The sequence below is a fragment of the Aythya marila genome (assembly GCF_965140915.1).
Source record: "Aythya marila genome assembly, chromosome: 4".
Taxonomy (NCBI): Eukaryota; Metazoa; Chordata; class Aves; order Anseriformes; family Anatidae; genus Aythya; species Aythya marila.
In genome coordinates, this window is record NC_139045.1 from 61,106,701 (window position 1) to 61,131,089 (window position 24,389).

Sequence of the window (24,389 nt, forward strand, 5' to 3'; positions counted from 1 at the left end):
ATCATGTTGAAATCTTCTGGGCCTGGGTTACTCTCAGAAATGAAAGGAAAATCTCACTGAAAGACAGAATATTAACCTTAGAAATAAAACTGGACTCTCTAGGGTGCGAGGAGGTCAGCAGTGTTCTGCTGCTTTGCTTTGGCTGGGACAGTTCAGACCTGCAAAATGGTGACTGCCAGAAAAAAAGAGGTCATCTGAAAACGTTACCAACCAGGAGTTTCAAGATGGTTTGCACTGACCACCAGTTTATGGTGCTGACCACATTGCTTATTCACTGGAGCAGGTGTCATTGTTTCCTGGAAAGTTTTCACTGAAAAAGCATTAAGGTCACCCTCTTGCTCTCCTGCAAACATTTATTTATGTGAGTGGTTTCAGTGACATATATTTGTGAACTGCCTCATATTAAAGAACTTTTGCTAATTGATTATATTCTTGCAAGGATGTGTTTTATGGTAATAATGTTCCCTGAGTTTAAGAGCATATGTTTACTGAGAAACTATTGCAGAGTAATTTCAGGATACACGGTCTATCCGCTAACAAATGTCTCCTGAAATGAAAAAGAGCTTTTCTTAATTTAAAATGTCAATATTGGGATTATTTTACATTATTACAGCTACTTAATAATCTCTTCCAAGTAGTTTCATATTTTCAAGGTCAAGATTTTTTAAAAGGACTAATGGGGCCCAAATTTCTTTTCACTTTTGTCAGACCAACTGCCATGAAGCAATGGTGTTCTGCAAGTTGGCATTAGAACAACAAATTATACATCAGCCTGGATCTATCAGCCAGGGCACATGGCTTTTTCCCTATGTGCCCTACGACTATATGACTAATAGAATGTCTATTTTTATTGTGTGTGGTCCAGCCTCAGAATAATAATCATCCTTGAAGATTAAATTAATGAAAAATCAATTTAGCAATCACATATTTCAGCCATAGTGGGTGGCTGAGTTAAGAAAGTATTGTAAGCAGAATATAATTCGTTCAGTCATACAGGCAGCTGTTGAATTTCTTATTCAGACATCAGTTACTACAAAATGGGTAGCTGAAATTAGAATTAAGTAACGGTTGCAAACTACCCTGTTGGAGCATGGTCACTCCTGGGGACAGCTGTAGGCCTTTTAGAAGTCACCCTTCCTGCTATTGGCTACTGCTCTTCCTGTGGGGTTCCTGACCCTGGAGGGGAGCTCGTGTCTCTCGTCTCCTCGCCAAGTCCTCCTTTGGAGCAGGAATCATCACAAGGTTGTGGTGTCTCCCTGTGGGCTTGTAACTTCCAGCAGGTGGGCAGCAAGCTGGCCTTTGTTCACACAGAAAAGCAGTCCTGCAGCAGCATGGTGTACCCCTTTCACACCGATACATTTGCAGCACCACGCTTCGTTCCTGCGTGCCAAGAGGGATAATCTTCAGCTGGATAATAGCCATTTACCTGCTACTACTGTGACCAACCCTAGGATGTTGCTGGTGTATTTTGGTAATACTTATAGTCCTACAACTGTATTTCTACCAAACTGTGTGTAGATTAGGAGCTAGGCTGGGAGAGCAGTATTTGCAATAAGCTTTCTGTTGCTGTTTCCCACATATTAAGTACCCAACTTAATGACAAGAGTGAAAATAATTGCTTCTTGATGAATAACTGCCCCAGTCTACTCTGCACCATAGGACATTATAGAAACAGCTTTGAAATTTGTTCTCAAGCTTTTCAAGGGAATATGATGATAAATTAACTAAAATTTGGGGCTCATCATGAGCGTGCGATTCCATTTTAGGGGTCAGTTTATCACAAAAAAGCAGGGACATAATAACGCAGGCCAAGTCTTTCCTTTTTATTCATGGTACAAGTTTTTTCAGTACTTACCATCTCTCTCGCAGAGCGTTATATGCTTGCTTACATATTCAGGGGAAAGGTTGTTCTCGGCAAGCTTATCTGTTGCAATATTTCCAGCTATCCTGCTTTAAAACACTTGCTAGTGGCATATGTATGCAATGCACCATGAGCAAATACCAAAAGAGATCTCATAAAAACTTGTTTGGTGTATTGAAAGAGGATGTGGGTTCAGATGTGCTCCAACATAGCACCACTACTGTGTCTTTTTAGTAGTTTTACATGTAGGCGTTTGCTATTAGGTGTTTGCTATTGTTAAAAGTGACAGCTACATCCCCCTTCTGAGGCAAGTCTTTTAAAAATAAGTGTGATTTACATGTGATTTGCATATTTTAATTCATGATTTGCATATGTTAATTCACAATGCATCACGGTGACAAATCGTATTGCATGGAGGCAGCCTAAATTGTAATGAGCTCTAGGAAAGTTTGTCTGCTCAAATGCAGGGCCCGCTCTATATCTCAGCAAAGCCTCAACCGCTGTTGGCTCTTCCCAGTAGTCCCAAGGGGAGTTTCTGTATTGAATAATTGAAAAGCATGAGTAAATAAACACAATTTTCTGATTTCAGAATATATTCTGCAGCTCTGGAAGGGAACCATCCCACGTGATCACAACACTGATCTGAAAGTTCTGAACCTTTGTACCAGATCACATAGGGATTTGCTCTGAAAATGAGCCTGTGCTTCCAAAACTTTTTCAGGTAATGCGATCTTACTTCACCAACAAAACCATATGTAAAGTAAATTGTGTAACTGCTGCGGAGGAGTCAGGAAGCAGGACCACGGTGCGGAGAGAACCAGGTGACACAGCACTTTGTAGCATGAACTGCCATGCCATGACAGGCAACAACGCTACAGCATGATGCTTGTTTCTTCAGATAGTTAGGGTTTTTTTCTAAGCACCATCAGTGGGATGCTCAAAAATATGCATTGGAAGAAACATCCAAGTTTTTACTCAAAAAAGCATTGGATAGGAAAGGATGCAGTAAGGAATAACTCCTTTCATGATATTTAGGTTGGTGAATATTGCAACAGATGACCCCTACTGGAATCATGTTCTGCAGGGAACCCACTGGAATCCTTCTGCTCAGCAGCAGACACACTGGCATCGGTTTGTTTTCTGGATCCCTATGTTTCAAACAGGAGCAGGTTCATATTACTACTGTCAGTGATGCATTGAGAAAAAATAAAAAAGGCAAAAAGAGAGCACATGTAATTCTCCATTACAGTAACACGATTATGGTATCGGTAATATGGATCATCCATCTTGCAGGAGTGTGCTCTAGGGGTTAGCAGATGTGCAAGTGGCCAGTGAATCTTTCCTTCAACATAGCTGATGTTGCTGGCAGTCCAGTTTTTATTCGAAGTTTCAGCAAAACCCCTGCTCAGTATCACCCTTAATAAAGACAGGACAGCAATTCCTGTTAAATCTAGGAGAATGATTCGTAGATGGATAAGCAGTTGGAAGAATCCCTCATAGTTGTCATCTCACTATGCCCACTAAGAAACATCCACTGGCAGTCTTCAAAAGCTAAGTCCTTTTGGGACTAGGTTGCAAAGTTGGCAGGAAGCACTGCAATGTGCCTGAGATACATCAACCCAGCACACCACAGGCAGGGTGGGGAGATGGAATATGTGAAGGAGTTGCCTATTCCACACCAGTCTTCTAGTTGTATAAAGGCTTTGTGCTTTTGTGCTTCAGATAAAATCCTATAGAATATGGGAAACCATTTTTAGTTTCTGGGACCTCCGGAGAGACAAAATGGAAACACACAACATGGATATTGTCTTTTTTTTTTTTTTTTTTTTTTTTTGTTATAATGGAGTGTAAATATAAAAGTTTCTCTGAAAAAAAAAGAAAAGGGAAAATTTCTTTTGGTTTCTGATCACATTTGGGTTAAAATTTGCTCTTATAAAGCAAACGCCACTTTTTTTTGACACTGTTAAGAATGTCATTCTTCAAGTGTAACTTGTAGCTCTGACGCAGTAAACAAAAATGTTGTTTTGTTAGTACTACCATTTGCTCTCCAATCTTAGCACAGTTGCAAGAAAACCTGTGTTCTGAAATTCAACCATTCCCATCATCTTTCTTGAGCTTCTGCAGTTTGGGGTGTACTTATCACTATCCAGAACATACGGCATGCTGATAATTTAACAAATAAACAAGTGGCAAACACAAATTCTTCAATGGGAAGGCTTTGAGTGACTTCCATGTGAGTGACTTCCATGGGAGTCCCCATTTGAAGGACAGGGAATGGAGCAGACAGCTTATGAAATGGGAGAGCAAAATGTGAATGGGTTGACATACAAGTGATGAAACCCAGGAAATAAAGCAGGTGGAAATAATGGAGGAGGAGCAGAAGTTCAGCTCCCCTCAGCAGCATCCCCACGCAGAGCGAAGGCTTCCTGTGAAGTTGCCTCTTCTGGGGGAGCAGCCTGCCATCTGCCTCAGAAACAGTAGATTTTTTAGGAGAAACTAAGGGTGAGAAATGTCCCTTGGAGCCCCTGGTTGAAACTACACTGTACACCACCTCACTGGGACAGCTCTGGGGAGTCAAGCTGACATTGCTTTGCTGGCACAGCGTGGGTACGGCTGGCAGCTCCTGTTCCACCCCAGAAGGATATCGTTGGGAGTGTGTGTGCACAGAGGGTTAGCTGAAGAAATTCAGGATCAGTTTGATAAATGTTGATCCCTCTTGGAGTGAGCATGCCACGCCAGGCACAAAGAACAGGCTCTGACAGAGGGTTGCTGTTTTCTTCCAGCCACGTAGGTCCCCAAGTGCTGGTATTCCTGCTGCATCTGCAGCAACAGGCGAGACTCGGCTGTGTGATGCGGCAAAGCCAAAGCCCTCGATGAATCCTTCTGCAGTGATGTGACATGAGTTGCATTATATCGTGACATGGGCTGTGTTATATTGTGCAGTCAGCAGGGGCATTTATTGGCTACCAAGTCCAGGGGAGAAGAGTCTTCAGTATTGCAGTGGTTGCTGTGAATTGTTTTCTACATTAGCATGCATGCTTTCAAATATTTAATGAGTTAGTGATAGGTTCCAAGCTATAGCTCAGACCATCAAAGTTAATTTCACTCTTTTTCAATGGCAAACAATAACCATCCATTTTTAAGAACCCTTTGCCTCTGAGGTTCTCAAAAAGGCAGGAAACAGCAAAAATTTCAGGCTCAAAAACCTGAAAGAATTAGCTCTCTTATCTGATTTTTAGCACTTCCTTACTCCAACCAGATGTGAGGTATGCAAGAATAACCTTTTAATTTATATTTCTAGCTGTGCTGATTTTACGAATAGGAAGACAGGAGGGATGTGGATAAAGTATTGTATAAAATACAAGAGTGCTGATCCAAAAAAATTTGAAATGTCATGTTCAGTCCAGGGTTTGTGCAGAGGTCTGGGAAAAATGACATTTTAGTTTTGAATTAATCCACAATTTTACTGAAAAAAATTGCAGGAATCCATCTGTACTAGGGATCCAGATGAGCAGGGAGGAGTGCCAGAGGAGCCTCCTGTCCTGCACCAGTGCAGTACTCCTTCTCCGCCCTCACCTCCTTGTTTGCTGGTACAACTTCACAGCAACAGAGATAATTTTCCTCTGGGTTTCTTACCATTACGCAAACAAAATTCCCACTGGTGAAGTGGAGATCCATGAGGGACCAGGATTTGTCCTTGAATAGCATCTGAAATAAGACCAGAATTAGCAGGGGGGTAAATAACTTTAAAATATTCACGTAGGAGTATAGTGAAGGGAGACTGGCTTTAGCCAGAGGTATTTTTCTGTGGTTATAGTAAAAAATATCTCGATGAGTGTTACTTTCTATTACTCTTTTGTGTAATGGATGCCCACAACATAAAAATTTTTGACTGCCATTTTTGCAGTTTATCCTTTTTTATTTGTTGTCTAAAAAAAGTATGAATTAGTTCCTTCCAAGCTTACTATTACATGGTGCTAGGCTTTGTAAACAAATAAGTCAGCGAACTATTCACTGCAGTAATTAGCACACACATTTGTTTTCAGATACTTGGTTAAGTTTGAATGCTGCTGTTAAAAAAAAATAAAAAATAAATCTTATCTGTGAAATGTTCACAGCTCAGTGAAATCACTTAGATTTGAAAGCCATGGAAATGGTTCAAATTTGTGTATGTACAGTACAATTTTTTCATTCTTACATTGCAAGGTGGAACATCTCATTTATTTATTTATTTTATTCAGAGAGCCCCGTTTGACTATAACAAATGTGAAAATTATCGAATTTGATCATTTTTCCCACTTTCAGTGATTTCTGTGCTTTTTTCAAGTTCCGTGTTTTTTGAAAAAAAATATATTTAACTTGTCCAAGGAGTATTTGAATCAGATAGCCATGATTATGCCAAGATATCAGAAGACTGAGTTATCAGTTGGGATCAATGTCATCAGGGATGCTTATTGACAGCGTTGCACCATGACCCTATGGACACAACCTACTGCAGGAGAATAAATGTTTTTCTAAAACTTCGGAGAAGAATTTCCCACCTTGAATTTCTCCAGTTCTGTAAGAAAATATGTTCCAAAAGAAATTCTGGGGTGTGTTTCCAGCCTGGGATCATAAAGTTTGTATAGCTTCTGTAATTGAAACAAGAGTTGTTAGGTTGCTGTTTGGAGCATGGGAATCCCTGCGATCTCGTTGTACAAGGGTGTTAACAGCCGTGACTTCCATGCGTAACTGAATGCAACCATCACCTTGGTCACTCCACCTGTTCATTTTTGGAAGTGGGTACATTGGGCCAGGGCAAGCGTCATGTCCCTCTTGTCTTTTTTTATTGTTTATTCTTAGGTTTTTATATGGCTGTTGTCGAGCACAGACGTTGTTCCAGGCAGGTGTTTGGGCTGATCCTGCTTGGTGGCTGTGTTTTGTGGTCAGGAAGTCCCCGGAGCTGTCCTTACTGTGACGCTTCAGCTTTGTCCCAGTGACTGCACCTTACATGCGGCAGTTCCAGAAATCACAGTCAGTCGTTGTAACAACAATAAATCGAGAAGATGGTGCAGTGACTCTGTGAAATATGGAAAAGTGTGTCGTACAGCTGAAATGGCAGAAAACATAGGAAGAGGTTATTTCAGCTTCAGCATGGATTTGTTATAGCACTTATTACAGATGTTGCCTTTTCCAAGTTAAGAGCATTCTGCATTACTTACTGCATAAAATTTTATTAAAAATTACGTATAATGTGTGCTCTAAGTGAGGCTTATAAACCTGTTACATTGCTTGCCCTTTTCTGAAAGTGGTTATTTATTATTTGACATTATTTTGTCAGACATCTGATTTGTATAGCTGAACACAGGGCACTTGCCTTCTTTTTAAGGATAATAAACAATCTACACTTTTAAAACCAACAAAACACTTTTAAATGGTAGAATATTTTCCTAATTATTGTGTCTAGTGTGTTGAATACCTTTTTGCTTTCTCTGCAGTTAGCTTCCATTAGCTTGAAAGAGAAAGAGAAAGAGAGTGGGAAAGCAAGCTTTGCTGTGGAAAAAAAGAAATCAAAGCTAACCACCAACAGCTTTTTGAGAAAGAGTATTCTGGTTGTTATAAAACATGTATATAACCGACAACTGATATTATCCACTGGTGAGATATTGTTCATACGTCTGCAGCATAAAATTACCCCCAAAATCATGCTGGTTATCAATCCACATGTGCTCAATGCACTTTCAGGGTTTTGAGAATGCCTCGTGTATCTTTTATCATATCACCATAACCCCTCACCTCCCACCAGTTCTCCAGACACACTCCCCACTATGCTACGGCCCCTTTGATGCCCATATAAACACATTTCACCTCCGATATTTTTAACCTGAATGCGGGCCATGCTGTGATGCTTGACTGACGGTGCTTAAGCCCAAAGTCCTACGTTCAGGGGAGGGACAATTGTTCTCCTCCACATTGCCTACCATGGCCTTTGGCCTCGGCATGAAAAGGGCTTCCAGCACTGAGGAGGTCAGCTCTGCCTATATGCAAAGGTCCATGTGAGCCCATTCTGCCCACCCACTAAGCTGACCAGAAGCCATGTGGCCATTCACATCTGGCTCCGAGCCCAAAATAACGTATCCTGCCTCTTCCCAGAGTTCACTTGCATAGTCACAGTGCCATGCTGTGCAGACACATAGCTTTTGGGTTACTTGCAGTGTTAGCAGAGCTAGTTGGCATCTGCCTACCATATGTTTAATAGACCCATTCATGACTATGTTTACTCTGTACTAACCACAGTGAAGGGGTAGCTTTAACTACCTTTAAACTAGCTGTCTGAAGTACTGCTGGTAGCTTTCTCTCATGAAAAAGGGGCTTGCAGAGAGATGCAAAATGCATCCAAGAAAAAGTAAATCCTGCCTGAGCTGAGCTGTGTTTGTCCTTAGGCTTCTGCTCAGGAAAGTCAGCACTGGGCATGGGACTGGTGGTGTGAGATGCTCTTCTGGAACCCACAACCTGGACTGAAATCAAAACCATGATTTAGCAGTGTTGCAGCTCATGAAAGGTGCATGTCGCTGCTGATTTCACCTGGATGTAAATCAGGAGCTTTAGAAGTAAAAAAAGCTACATACCATGTGCTGGCTCATTTGCTCACAACTCTTAATGTTTCTAAAGGTTTAAGGGTCCTATACATTATTCAGATCAGTACTTTGTCAGTTGTTTATCCTTCCCTTATGCAGGCTGTAAATGTTTCATACTATTTTTAGAGCACATATAAGATGTTTTTCCTTGCTGCTTCAGCTTCCCATCTCAGCATGGTTCAGAGGAGACACTGGAGATCAGGAGTGGTAGAATTACATTTTTAGGCAGCTGCCTTCAGAACAACTTTGCACCAGTATATGTAGCACAACAGTTCTTCTGACATGCTTTTGTAGTAATAACTTGAGTACTTATACAATTTTTGGTGAAAGATCCCCAGTTTAATGGCCAAAATCTTTGAAGATTTTGGGGTGGTTCTTGGGACTTGCTTAATTTTCATGGAATTATTTGGGCTCAGATCAACAAGAGATTGAGCAGATGTATGCACTGGTCAGTTAACCTACAACCAGCATGAACATGCCACAGACAGACACCCATTTTCTGCATCAACTAGTCATTGATGCTGAGCTTTAGGCTCTGCCCTAGATCAGCTTGAGTACCTATGTTTGTTTTATTGCCACAGGATTGTGGCAGTATGTGAGGGTATGGCCAATATCATTTTATCTTAATGTCATTCTGCTTGTGTTTTTACATAACTTGTTTAATGCCGTGTTCACTATTCTGCTAGGTCAGATGAAGTCAGGGGCCAGGGGTGTGCTTGATTTAATACAACTGGATGGTCTGCCTGCTTTTTGTCTGTTCCTTTTGGTGTCCTGTCATTTGAATTTTATGTTTTTGCCTTTACTTCTTCAGATGACTTTTCTGGGTATCATTTTCTGTGTTGTGTTGGTCCTTTATGCTGGTACAGATTGCATTTGTTCATCTAAAATGCCTGTCCTGCACAATTTCCATCATTTTTACGGTCTTACATTTTGTCATTTTCTGCTTGAGTTTGGTTGTGGTTTGTTATGTTTTGACAGTGGTTTGTCATACAGCTGTGAATAACCTCTTTGGCTTGCCTTTAAAACTTTTTTTCTTTGCAGTTGTTGAACAAAGTTAACTGAAATACTCTTTCTTCAAACAAAATGATCAGCATAGGCTATATTCTGCAACCAGGCAAACCATTTGTTCTGGTTTTATTAGCATTCGAAGTGCAGATTTTTTATGCAAATATAAATATTTTCTTCACTGAAATATTGGTGTATCGGTCTTTGCTGGGGAATGATAATTTTGATGTATAAGATGTGGAAGTTTTCTAGTTAAAGCTACAACTTCCTCATCTACAGTATGTCTTTTGTCTGTGAAAAAAATACATGGGTAACCCCTCAAACCATTTTCCCCCCAGCCTAAAAAATCAGCTTAGACTGGCTGCCATTAGAAATTCTGAATTCTTCAGTGTGGGGTAAAGGTATGGCTGCTCTGTGCTACTAGAAACATAGTTCAGGTTTATACCTTAAACCTAATTTAAGCAACAAACTATCTGAGCTCTGAGTTTTCGTTTTATGATCAGTTAGAATAAGGGAGAACAGCATCGACTCCCTGAGTTATTAAAATTGATGGACACAGAGCAAAAACGTGAAGCCTGAATCTGGTACAGAACCATGTGGGGTTCATACTCTGCTGTTCCTGCTGGAGTTTGAGGTGCTGGTTATGATACACCAACCTTTCATGGTCAGTCTGCTCAACAGACAGTGGCTTTCTGTGTGTCCTGTCACCACTCTTGCAGTCAGCCTCGACACCGAAGCTGGAGACTCCAGCAATGGGCCCTGTGGCAAAGAAGCCAACAGCCTCCAGGGCTGTGTTAAAGAGAATGGTGCCAGCAGGCTGAGGGAGGTGACCTTCCCTCAGTACTGAGGAGATGTGTCTGCATTAGGATTTCCGGCTCCTCAGTAGGAGGAAGACATGGGTGTAGTGCAGTGAGTGGAGCTAAGGGCTGTGACTGCGTTCAGAGGCTTGGAGCATCTGCCACACAAGGAGAGGCTCTGAGAGCTGGGACTGTGTAGCCTGGAGAAGAGAGATGTCATTGAGGTGTATGAGTATATGATGGGGGCAAGTCAAGAAGAGTCAAGAGCCAGAATCTTCTCTGAGTCACCCAGTGAAACACCATTCTTATGTTGAATTACATCTCAAGATAAGAAAAAGCATTTTCCTCAGAGGGTTATCAAACACTGGCACAGGTTGCCCAGAGTGGGTGTGGAGGCTCCATCTGTGAAGATGTTCAAAACCTGACTGAACACCATCCTGGGCAACCCCCTGTAGGTGACCCTGGTCCACATGGACTGTTGGACCAGATGGTCCCCAGAGATGCCCTCCAAGCCCTGCCATGAGCTGTGGTCCTCTGAAAGGGATCTTGGACTCTTTGTCATTTGGTCTCCATATTCCTTGGTCCCCAGTTTCTTACTATGGTGCTGAAACCCTCTTCATCTGAAGGCTCTGAATCTTGTAGTACACTGTTATTTTAAGGCTTTAGTAGAGTGCTAGTATAATAAGGAAAAGGTTGGGAGGGAAATTTATTATAATAGGTAAACTGATTGAGTTACTTAATGAAAAACTAAGCTGATGGAGTGTTGCTGTGTTGAGACATACAAAGTTTTTTATAGTTGTTTTCTGGCAATTTACACCAAAATGAATTATAGCAAAATATTGTCTCTCTTCACAGAGATGGATTTAAGACTGAGTTGCAGATTATGTATCTGTGAGAATAAGGGTCATAGAGTGTGGAGAGTTAAGCTGAGGTCTCATTGGCATGAAGTTTCTGTTACCTGTTCTTGACTCAAGTGTCTTTTAGAGGACTGAAGTGCTAGTTACAGAGTTCTGAGAAAAGAAATAAACTGTCAACTGAATCAAAATTATACTGGAAAATCCTCACCAGGGTAAAATGTTGTTAGAAAATAATTATTGGAAGAAAAAGGAGAGTCGAACCTAACACAATTCTTGAATTACACAGAATGGAAGAAACCATAGAAGAAGAAAGAGACGTACAATTTTATGTTTTACTATTTTTGTTTAAAACTGTTAAGTGATACTATTGATGCAACAATAAATAAGATAGTGCAGGTATCATGGATTAGAAAACATCCTAACTTGGGGTTTGGGTGTGGAAAGGATTCAAGCCCCTCAGTCACACCACTGAATCCATGTTACACATCTTTGTAGTTTTGTTAAAAAGTTGAGTTTGTTAGTTGCAGTTTTGTTAAAAAAAATTTGAGGAAAAAAAAGGTAAAATGGTCGGAAACCTTAGATTTCCCCAATTTCCACAGAGTTCTAAGTATATCAATAAACACAAAATTGTATGAACGTGGGAGGAATGTTTAAACAGCTAATTTTACTTACCAAAACCCTGTACTTTATTAGCAATGTAGAGGTAGTACGTGGAAACTGTCCTCCAAACATCATGGAGATTAAAAACTATAGCATCTGTAGGTTATACAGATATTTTCTGAATGTTTAAACGCAATGTAATGCATTTCTATTAGTAGTAGTAGTATACTACAACTTATTGTATAGCATATTATAACTGCTACTATTGTATTAGATTTTAAATCAGACATTTAATTTTTATTTAATACTTCATTTGCATAAATAGCTAGATTTTTCCTATAAGATAAATACAAGTTAATCATACATTGTAATGGTTATTCTATAACTAGTTTAAATGATGGGAGCCTAGTTTTACCCACTAGATAGGGAGTAAAAAAGGACAGGTCTGTGTGTGTGCCAAAATTTCCCTTGGATGCATGTGGGTGGTTTAATCAACATGGCCCACACATCTCCAAAACAGAATTTGGACTTTAATTAGACTGTCTTTTCACTGCCTTTCATGCCATACCATCAAATCTGACAGTAGCTTTTCTTGGCAATTGACAGAATCTTTTTTGTTTGGGTTTGAGTCTGCTCACCAGATAAGGTCTCAGAAACGTGGAGGGGTGTTCACACCAGCAGCCTGCTCTGTTTGCAGAGTGCCCACAGCCAGAGCCCATCATCTGCCCAGCTTTGGTCCTCTCCCTTGCTCTCCTGCCCAGCTTTAGCAGAGCTGCTGCACAAAGCCTGGAGAAGGCAAGGATCCTTCCCTCTGCATCCCAGCCAGGTGAAGCCAGTCTGGTAGAGAACACACCTGATGTGATATTTCACTGAGGGGAATGAAACAATCAGGCAAATAAAAGGAAAAGTATGGGCAAAATAACAGTAATGACATCACTGTGTAACTCCATCATGTTTTGCTCTCTCTGCACTCATTTATTTTGGTTACGAAAGCATGCATAAATGAATATGCCAGGCTCTGGTCCACACAGATGTCAATTAGCCATGCCCAGAGATGTCAATTAACAATTAACAGAAAGCTCAGGCTTTCTTCTGCAGTGCTCAGGGAAGTTCATTTGCTATCAGTAAGAAGTCATCTCCTAGTCCCTTGATCTGGCTGAAGGAAAGTTGGTCTTCACTTCTCCATGTCATTACTGAGATCCGACTGTGATGACTTCTCAAGCAAGAGGCTTTCATGGTCTGCCTAGAGCTGTACAGGGCAGCTCTACACATTGGGTTGGGAGCCAAAAAAACCTGCAGTCCCACCCAGCGTTGTTCCTCAACCCCATCTATAACACATTGATGAGATAATCAGCTGCAGTCTGCACCACAGCTTCCAGACAGGGCTGATTTAAAAGCTACAGGCTGTGTATTTTTTTCATTCTGCTGCTGATTCTCCAGAACCTGTAAAGGCTTTTCATATTTTATGTTTTTACTTTTGTGTCTGCTTTATTACTTATTTTATATCATAGCTCTAATTGAAGACATAGGACTTGACAGGATTCGGAGCTGCAAAAGAGTCTGGAAGCAATCAAAACAGTATTTTTATTTTAGTGATTAACACTGCTATTGTTTAACTTCTATACCAATTTGGCAGTTCTCTTGCATGCTGTGTATGTGTTTGCTAAACCTGAGTCTCTGCTGCTGAGAGCTTCTGCAGTAAAGGCAACCCTTGACAAGTTCAGCAAGCAAGGAGGGGGTTGCCATCAAGCCCTGCTTCGGCAACAGAGGCCGTGAACCTTCATTCTGCAGAGAGGGCACTGAGATTTTGACAGCCTATCTTTGGCACACAAAGGGAGGAAGTGTTCTTCTGTTCCTAGCCCACAAATAATACCCGCTTCCTGTGAGCTAGAAAAACACGTTTACTTTATATTTTATTTGAATCTTCCTTGGGGGGGAAGAAAAAAAAAACAAAAACTACAGCACAAAAAGACAACAAAACAGTACCACCACCACCACATGGTGTGTGGTGGTACCACAATTATATTACAGAATATTTTTTTAACCGACTTTCCCCTCTGGCTTGGTCTGAGGCTTGCAAGCCTCCTGAAATTCATGGGCTACCATCATTCCCACCTAGAGATCTTTAGACTCTTTGGCTCAATTTGGGACAGATGGAAAAATAATTTTAAACGTATTCCTGAGAGATTAAAGTATTTTACTCTCAGGCAAACATTTTTAAAAGGGGATATAAATGAAAGGACAGTGTGAAAATAATGGTCGCTAGGATCGGCATGACAGAGGTGCACCCCAATCGTTACCTTTGTGTGCTGGAGCCAAAAAGCAGGAGCATGACGTAAGTGTCTCCCTCCCTGCGAGGCAGGCCTGGGGCCGTTTAATATTTCAGATAGTTTCATTCTTTCCTTTAGAATTCCCCCCGGGATGATACTTCAGAAATGATATATGATGTAACTGGTACTGGACTATAAAGCTTCTTGCCTTTGTTCATAGGTTGGATTAGTTGATTTCTGGACTGCTCATATCCAGGGGAGTGTCACACATCTAGCCATCATATTTCAATTCTAAAATTGCATTTAGGTCTCTGATCCACCAGAAAGGTAAACAAAATCACAAGCAGACAGGCTGTTACACCAGGGAACAAGCTAAAGGTACGTCATTCCAGCGGGTGACTATATTTTGTGCAAAACAGTCACTTCAGACACACCTTTCTTACAGACACCGTCACATAAATAACTATTACCTGTTGCTAAATCCAGCTGATCTTTGTCAGTTTGCTTCGCTGTCTGGGGAATTGCTAGCACAAATGAAGCAAACGTTAAGGGGCAGTGCCTGCTTCTCTGGGGAAATAGTACAGCCTCACAGCCTCAGCTAGGGATGAAGGATGCTGCTCAGGACAAAATGATAATTTAAAGCAACATTCCAGCAATCTGGAGTTAATGCCTGAATGCTGAGGGACAGGAGAATTTTCCTTCCAGTTTATAGTATATCTGTTTTTTTGAGTGCAGGGCATCATATCTCACACCACAAAGAGGTCTTTTCTGGGTAATGTCACTGTAAGATCCTTCTAGTATTTTTATAGATGCAGGTAGGAACCTATGCCAGCTTTCCTAACGCTGAGTGTTGGGCACAGAGTCTCAGCATCTGCAGTCATGGCTATTCTACTCTGCTCTTGCAGGCAGGTGAAATAGCATCTATTATTAATACTGCTTGATAGGCCCTATTAAAAGAACTTACTTCTAGTTACTTACGATTTTGCCAAACTTAAACCGATAAAAGTGAAATTTATATATATATATATATATATATATATATATTTTTTTTTTTTGCTTGTAGACAGTTCTTATTTAAGTAAAAGAGGATTTCTTTCTCTGAAAAATGAAAAAAAATATTTTGTCCATGCTAAGAAATTCTTGCAATTTTTTTTTTTATGTTCAAGAATCCCTATGATGCTCTGGGGAGGGTTTTTCACCTTTGTGGTGGGGAGTTGCCTTTTTTCTTCTCCATGGAAATCGGATTGAATTTAGCAAATGTATATATCTTTGGGGGTAAAACTCTATTCTGAAGTACTCCATGCTACATGGACTCCTGGACTTTTCCACTGCAAATCCTGTTTCCAGAGCCTTCAGGGAAGGCTCAACCAGTGCTGCACATGACAGCAGGAAGCCCTTCCTTCTCCTGAGCTCCCAGCGGATGCACCAGGGTCCAGGTGGCCTGAGAAGGAAGCAACTTGACCTGGATGTAGAGGAGAGAAGAGGGAAGAGGAGGAAGGAAAAGAGGAGACTAAATAAGAGCAAGAAGTTCGATGATACTAAGGTGGGATAGGGGAGCAAAATAGTAACTGGGAGGTGAGAGGGAAAAAGTAAAAATAAGTGAGAGTAGAAATGGACCAGACTGGAAGGAGATCCTGTCACAGGGAACTCCATGAGGATGTAGGCAGAAAGCCTTGCTATAGGCAGGCAAGAATTCCCCTGAGAAGCTGGAAGGAAAGGCTGCCTGGCAGCCAAACCCTGCGGCAGGTGTTCCCCTAGGCCCTGGCACCCAGGAAAGGCTGTTCCAAGTCTGCCCATCCTCAAGCTGCTGCTGCAGGCAGTCACAAAGGGCTGTGCAGTGGATCTGAGGTGTCCATGTGGTGCTACTTCAGGTGGAATAAGAAGTGTGTGGTATAGCAGGAGCTCCCCTCTGAGCAGCCCTGGTGGGATGGCCCAGAGAAGTGTCCACAAATATCAAGTTGTCTAACAGTCCTGCCTTCCCATTGCTCTGAGTCCTCCTAGGAAGGAGCCTTCAGCTGAGTTTTCTGTCCCTCAGGAGATATATGGTGTTGCTACAAACCAACAGGGGCAGATACAGGAGGAGTGTGCACATCCACAGCTGGGGACGTCCACCTCCTGCGTGATGGGGAGGAGAAAGGCCATCTGCTGCATTCCCCTTCCTATGCCCAAGGAAGGAGGGTGTGCACACAGCAGAGCTGAGTGTTTGTATACAGAGTTACGTTTTGGAGGAGAAAAAAATCAAGGAAAGCCTTTTGCATTTAAAAATCAGAAAGTTTGTAACTATCCTAGGTTTTATAAGAGCTTGTTCCAGAGCCCTTTGTTGTACTTGGAAATGTATTCTGCACAAATAAGCTTTGTTACTGCTGTAGAGAGTTTCATGTTTATACTAGAAAAGAAATGATCTTTTTAAGCCATTGAGTGCTTCAGGAAGAGAAACGAAGCCTTGAACCTGCTCCAGTCTTCCATAGCAAGGCGACACGGTGAGCTGTGAACAGGTCTGCTTGTTAGTAGGGTTTCCATGAATGTTTCTCCTGGAGGTGAATATTAGCTCTAGTTGTTTATGCTAGACATTCACATTAGCAATTTTCACTTTTACAGACAGACAGGGTCTGCATGTGCATCAGCAGCTGAAAATAAGGTTCCATGGGGCATATCCTTGTGTGCACCTCCTCATCCTTTTGGTCCCCCGCTTTGTTATTCACAGCATATCCCTGTGGCAAGCACAGATAGTGCTTACTGGGAAAAGTAATAAGAATAAGGTATTTAATGTATTTCTAGCCATCTTTAATATGTTATAGCTGCAGACACAAGGCAGAAAGCAGCACTGTATGACCGTGCTACTTTGGGAATGGTCTATAAACTGCAGTTAAAATGGTTTCAAGATGTTTATGCAGTGCCTAAGTCACATGAATAGAGGTTTATCACAATCAGTAGGAATGCTGGATTTTCATATCACACGTTCACCGCTTAGGATGATTAGCAGGAAATTTAATTTGCACTAATTAGCCTTAGGGGAGCAAGAAATTAACTTGATGGGTAAATTTCACATTTTACTATATGCCATACCAACATGGAAAAATTTGAGCTAAATCTTGAGATCAGTCTTACTCTGATACACTGGACTTCAGTTTCTCTAAATTAAGTTAAAAGACTGTAGAAAATTAATATATGCACAGTGAGTGGGTGGTTTTTTTAGGAGCTTGAGTTGTAGAATAGTTGTTCAAAGTATTCATTGAATTGTCAGCCACATCCAGAGAGTGCAGTATATTTTTATACATAAAATGATGTTAATATCTAATATTACAGCAAAAGCTTTAACAAGTCCTAATTTTCTATATTTGTATATTTTCATTATGTAATGTGCATTCTGACTGCACAGGCGATATTCCACATTGTAATGCATAGAGCAGAAACAGTTTTCACAGAACTACTTCTGTGAAAACGCCATAGTTTTTAATTTACAACACCCACTTGCAAATACATTTTTAGGGTCAGGCGCCTTTGTTCGTATGCTGGCAAAATTCCTTTGGAAATAAGATTTTTAGAAATTACTCTAAAAAGTATACAGCAAATGAGAGAGGCATGAGTCACCACATAGTCCTAGTGGGTAAATACAAATTAGGAACTAATAAACTCTAATTTTGCCTGTTGATGGTGACTTTTCTATCTCATTGTTCCAGAACACTTAGTTTAGATCTCTCGGTTTTTCCCTCTGCATAATGTAATTTTTTATATCCACCACTCAGAATTACTGTAGATTGATTAATGCATGCAAAGCAATGACTCATTTGGTATGGAAGTATCGGTATATTATAAACTAAAGTGTTCTGTCATACAAGCTTGAGGTTGCGTCCAAATTTATCTGTAAAAAAGGAGGTGGAAAACATCAGTTGCATATGAGATAATTGCCTTTGATGTCAGTGCTTCTGCTAGTCTGAAATACACGCCGAAGGTCACTATTACTTACTTGTAGAATTCGGTACCTTGAGTCCGTCCTCTTGGGTTTAAGTGGTAGATGTAAACTAGCTTAGGTGTCTGCTTAGACCTTCTAGCCTGTGACACAAATACTTTCAGTCTAAACAAAAATCTCAGATAGGCTTATGGGTAGTCATATATTGTATAACGTACCGTATTGCGTTCTCGGCTCTTTCTCCATGGCTCTAATTTCTCAGCAGTAGCCTTCCTATTCAATTCACAGTGTGTGTGTATGTGTGTGTGGCTACATATAAATAGACACGTGCACACACACATACACAAACATATTAAGTCCCCTTTATATGAATGTGCTTTGCCTTTTGGGGTGTATGAATGTGTTTCTGTAAAGGCTCACCACTTGTATTTGTACATTTATGAGTAATACCCAACTTTCAGCCGTAATTGACACCATGTGGCTCGCTGTATTATAATTACTTTGGGACAAAAAACTTGCAGATGGTTTCAAGAGTGACTCTAACTCACCATCAGCATAAAAAGATTAAATAAGATGAGCCCACTCCCTCTGAATAGAGTAAGTCGTTTTCATTGATTTCAATGGGAGCAGACGCAACTTCATTTCTACAGCAGACAGAGAACATGTATTAAATTCTTTAAATGAAAGTTTGATTTCATTGCACTTAAAATTATTCATGTTCTGTTAGCAAATGGTTTGAGATTTTATAACCTAGAGCATTTGCTGAATTCTGCTTTGTATTTTCCTCACAGCAATTGGAAGGACCCTCATTCCTCGTTATTTTAGCACTGTCTTTGAAGGAGGTGTAACAGACCTGTATTACATTCTCAAGCACTCAAAAGAGTCATACCACAACTCATCCATCACAGTGGACTGTGATCAATGCACCATGGTCACTCAGCATGGAAAACCCATGTTTACCAAGGTAACAGGGAAGACTCAATAAAGCATGTTGTTGATTTTTTTTTCTTTTTTTTTTTTTCTTTTTTTTTTTTTTTCTTCAGTGTATATGAGAGTGAAAAATATTGGCTGTTGCATTTTTCTGGTAGACTGAGATTATTTCTAATACTGAAAACCCTTGAAGCCCTTTAATTACTGTTTTCTGTATTCATTACGTGACTGGAAAATTCTGTGGGCATCTTCTGCAATTCTCCCAGAAAGACTGCAAGAGAAGTACATAATGCCAGGTTTCCAGAACTACCAGATATACATGAATTAAATTCTACCTGCCCAGCTCCTTTTCTCTTGGCTTGATTTTAAAGCAACAATGAGATTTTACATTGCTGATACCTACCATTTTGGATGGAATGCTTTACACTTGATACTTACCCAGTCCAAGAACTGTAAATCTCTAGGAAAATAGTGATTTAATACAGTAGGATGTTGGTCCAAAGGGCAGTGTAGTCAATGGAAGGACTCAATTGATTTAAGCATGCTCTGCATCAGCTAGTTAGTACATATTCAATATTTGTAACTGGTAGTGAATTATCCTCATGCATTGGCCACTTCAATCCTGTAATTAAACTGAGTGCCATATATTTATGAAAACAGTACCAAAAAGGTGGAAAATGCAAATCGAGACAAAAAAAAAAAAAAAAGAAACTAAAAAAATACAAAATTGGTAAAGTAGTTTTGAAAACAGAAAGGTATACTTCCATAATTTAACAGAAATTGTTTATTTTATATTGTGTACCTGTTCATCTCTATGAGTGTCAATCTTCATGAAGAAAAGCACAGAAGGAGGAGGTGCATCAGGAGGAGATAACCTATCCATGTTCCCCTAGGCATGCAGGAGTGGGAACGTTTCAGAGTCTAACAAGACACTATTGACCAGGGACTGCATGGCATATGTAGCATATGTAGCTTTAGCATGTATGTGAGTCCAGTCCCTTTGTAGTGGCTTCCCTGATTTTTCTATGCCTCTTGGTGTGGGGCTGAAAGAAGAGGGAGAGGAAGTCGCTCGTGTGCAGAGCGCTGGTGAGCTGGGAGGTGTGCATTTTACGGCGTATTTGTTCCAGCTGTTCCACTCCAGCCCCCTGTGACTTGCACAGACAGACACAAACACAGAGAGAGCGATGAGAAGAAACCAGATATTCCTAGGTGGCCCCTCTTTGTCACCTCGCTGCTCACAAAGAGTTGTCCATGGCTGCCACGGGTAGAGAACATGGAGGGGGTGTATGGTAGCTGCTTCTTTGCAGAGCTCCCCAAAAGGATTTCTCCATCATTTCCCAAGCTTTGTGTTAGTGCTAACACAATAGCAAATAAGATAGAATAGCAGCAGGGATAGGGCTGGATACAGCCTCAGGAAGGGGAGCCTGGTCATGTCCTGGAGTGCTGGTCCTGCAGGGAGTCATGAGGCTCTCCTTGGTACCACAGCCCTAATAGCACCCGTGGGCATCCCTTAGAGGGCTCTATTGGGGATGCTGATAAAACCTCTGCATCCCACTAGAGAAGTTCACATGGGGTGGAGGGGGGGTCTTATTTGGATTCTAGGAGGAAAAATCTTTTTTTTTAATGGCCATATGTTAGAATATGACTGGGTAAGTAAGAAAATTTGAAATAAAAGGCAGTAGTTGGTGGAATAAGAGAGAAAAAAATATATCACTCTCAGTAATAAGTTACAGCTGAATGTTGTCTCAGCTGTGCGTGTGTAACTTCTAGCAGAGATAGCAAGGACGCAGATCTTGCACCCAAAGGTAGGTGCATAACTCCCACAGCATTGCTGGTAGAAGCAGACCTCCCATAACAAGCAGCACTCCAGTTGAATTCATAGCTCCTCATATCATATCTGAATTTGACCCAGTCACGGTGTTTTATTAATGCAAAAATGCAAAGCAGCCATTCTTGTTAATAGCTGTCTCAATTTCACAAACAACTTGTAAGCTACAAATTCACTAACTTCTAATATGATGGGCTAAAATAGTTCTCATCATGTATTGAAGCAGAAATCCACAGCTGCATTTTATTCATTTCGACATTTTCCCAGTTAGAGCAGCTCACTGCTTACTGCAGCATTGGATAAATGTATCAAATGGCATTTCCAATTTTTTTTCTTCTAACAAATATGGCTGGAACTTGCCTATCAGTGAGAATATGAACAGTTCAGCTTGTCTTTAGAGGGTGGCTGCTCCATGTAAAGTGAGGCATACATTTAAAAATTGATTTTATCACAATATAAATAAATACCATAAAATATACAATTAGTGAATTAAAGTGGAGAAAAAGAGACCAAAGCTGTAACTACTGTGTTCATTTACCTGGTAGATGTTTCTTTTCTTTTTTTTTTTCTCCAGGTAAAGGAAAGCATTAGGGGTGTTTCTACTACTCCGTTTACCAACACTCCAACTTTATGTGTAGCCAAATTGTTTTTCTGCAGTTTGTGATTTTTATATTTCCTGATAAACTCACAAAGGCGAGCCTTACCTTCACCACAGGAGCACCCACTGGTAGGACAAGTCTCCTCCTGTGCCCACCAGTGGGTCCATTGGCTTGATTCACAAGCATAGCACTAAAAAACTCACGGTGATTTTGATCCTTACGAGCAATCTTAGGCATTTCCCAGATTTGTGTAAGTGTTAGATTTCTTTCCAAGCAAAGAGTCAGGGTTGAGAAGTGGTTATTAACAAAAGGGGGAAGTGTTTTAGGTGCATTGTACCAGGGCACTGAGAATCTGAGCAATAAGGAACAGGACTTAAGTAATTTCTCATCTGTGCAAGCAGCTGAATTTCCTACAATTAGTAAGTGCAGTGAAGGGGTTAAAAAGCTATTGGTTAGTTTGAGAAATGTTCTTTTTTAGTTTTTTCCTGGCCTAGTCTAGAGCAACCACGTGATATACTGAATGCCTGCCAGCCTCTTTCTTGTTGATCCTCCGGAGACCATCTGTGCTGGGGGCATTGATTAGAGTGTGTCTGCTGGGATTACATCTTTTCTGTTGCCATGCCAACTAATCAGCTGATTTTGGTTACCACAGAAACAAAATGTCAGAGCTCACAGTACGGTAACATGAATTCAGCACAACAGAAAATGTTTTCTTAATTGGAGACCCTTTTGATTTTTGGGATTCTATGTAAAAGGCAGCATTAAAAAAAAAAAAAAAAAAAAAAAAAGAAAAGAAAGAAAAGAAAAAAAGGAGGCCCATTTAGAATAAGAACTGCACCAATTTTATTGATTAAAAGCAATGCACAAAATTCTGCTCTACATAAGGAAATTAAATTCCTTTATAAGATGTATATATTTTTACCACTGTGATATGAGGTATGTGTTTCAGTTTTATAATTAAAATTTGTTAATGCCATTGCATAGAATAGATCTGTTAAGAGCTGTGGGCTTCTGAGCTTAACAGAAGAAACATTTGAGAAGCTACAGGTATTATTAAAAAAAAAAACAATCTGAAGTATTTTCACGTTAAATGGTCAATAATCAGGAACTTTGGCCTCAGTACAGTGACATTAATACGAGAAAATGTTTTTCTTCTTGTATGAATTCTTCTGTGCACACGTGTATCCCTGTGTAATTTCATAGTGCAAGTGATGTGAAAATCAAAATCAGGGTCAAATGACAAAATAAGTCACATTAAGAATTTCAAGGCATCACTGAGGTATGCTGAAAAGGACAGAGGAGAACCTGTTGCAACATTCTTCTTCAAAGCTCTACAGTAATTTGTCTGTGTAATTTGCCTGTTAAAATTACCTATATGTTTTTGCAGGAACAGCCGTGATGATGTTAAGTGAACTGTTAACCAGAAAAGCCACACATTGCTTTAGTGGGAACTAGTCAAATCTGAGCTGGGGCTTGTAAAAAGGCTCAGCAGGCTCAACCAAATCTAGGATGGCTAATTGTTCAATCAAATATTGGTTGTATTAAAGTTGGAAGAACCATTTATTTTAAAAGCTATTACACCCTGTGTCCACAATATCTCTATACCCTGCACTTGGAAGTTTACTTTGAACAGGTTGTAAGTTCAAGCATCCAATTAAATAAAAAAAAATCAGCTACAGAGATAGCTAAATTTTGGATCATTTATTTGTTCCAGAGTACCCCTAGCCAGGCATGTATTTTGCACTCACTTATTTTAAAGACGGCCAAAGCATTTTTTTTTTTTTTTCAAATTAAAGTTGTGGACAGTTGCACCAGTAAGAAAAGAAAATACACACTTCCTTAGACATGCCCCCTCTCAACACTGGATGAGCCACTGTCTATGGATGCAGCTACACTGTACATGACCGCATCCTCTGGCTGTTCATTGCTGCCCCATCCCTGTCTAGCTTTCTTTGTAAGGGTGGTATTTATTAAAGTAGATAAGAAATGGAAGGGAAAAAAAAGGGGGGGGGGGGTGGTTAAAAACCCAGAAAAGACAAAAATACTTGGAAAAAAAAAAAAAAAAGGAAAACTGTCAAGAACCACCACAGCCATTCAGGGCACTCAACTAGAGAGGAAAGGAAGGTTTACGTGCCAGTCACCGTAAGATCAGTGTAAGAAAAGCTGGGAATGGTGGGGTCAGCAACGTGACACTGAGTGTACGCAGTTGGGCCACGGTCACCTCTACGGTGAGGTTGAGTCATTAATTAGCAGTCATGAACCGAGAGAGAAAGAGAATTGACGCAATAGATAAAATTTAGTGAGCACAGTACTCTATGTTTGTAAGATGCTATAAAATCCGTAGTATTATAAGTTACTGTCTCTGCAGTAAGGCCAATGAAGTCATTTTCCAACATTCACTTTTTCTCCCCAGAAGAAAGAAAAACAATTAGTCCAGCAGAGATGAACTGCTGATGGTACTACTCTGATATTTTTGAATGTTATTTGTTCAATGATACAATACCATTGAAAACAAAATTCCTGGGAATTTATTTCATGCATTTTATGTATTCTAGGTATGCACTGAAGGACGTCTTATCTTGGAGTTTACTTTTGATGATCTTATGAGAATAAAAACATGGCACTTTACTATTAGACAGTACAGAGAATTAGTCCCACGCAGCATTCTAGCCATGCATGTAAGTAATCCTTTTTTCATTTGACCTAATGCAAAGAGCTGAGATTAGGTTTATGAAGAACTCCAGCAAATTTCACACCCAAGGCAATTAACTATAAATATTTTGTTTTGCCTGCAACTATGTCCATTTACAAGTTCTTTCATCACTCCCTCCTTTCTCAACACTGTATTGTTGCCACTGTTGCTGTGTTTTCATTTTGGTTTAGCACAATTTTTCTTTTAGTCCCATTTGGTGGTCTGTATAGTTTGGGCCCAAAATCTGTTATTATTGATACTAACTGCAGTAACATCAGTGAATTTTCATCACTGTAGATACAAATTATGTTTAGTCTTTAAATGAAGCTAACTAATTTTGCTTTTGCAAGAGACAGAAAATAAATAAATACCATACATTTACTCAGAATCCTTCAGAACCATAATCCAGGTGTTCTTTTTTCA

The 24,389-nt window shown here is 40.2% G+C and overlaps 1 protein-coding gene across 9 annotated transcripts in view; it reads left to right on the top strand.

Annotated features, from left to right (window-relative positions):
- LDB2 (LIM domain binding 2) overlaps positions 1 to 24,389 on the top strand; it is a 217,564-nt gene that overhangs the window by 145,626 nt on the left and 47,549 nt on the right. For all 9 annotated transcript variants that reach the window (XM_082759916.1, XM_082759918.1, XM_082759914.1 and 6 more), the window contains 2 exons: positions 18,709 to 18,881; positions 23,830 to 23,952. In XM_082759916.1, coding sequence (XP_082616042.1) covers positions 18,709 to 18,881; positions 23,830 to 23,952 — 296 coding nt within the window. The remainder of the gene's footprint in view (positions 1 to 18,708; positions 18,882 to 23,829; positions 23,953 to 24,389) is intronic.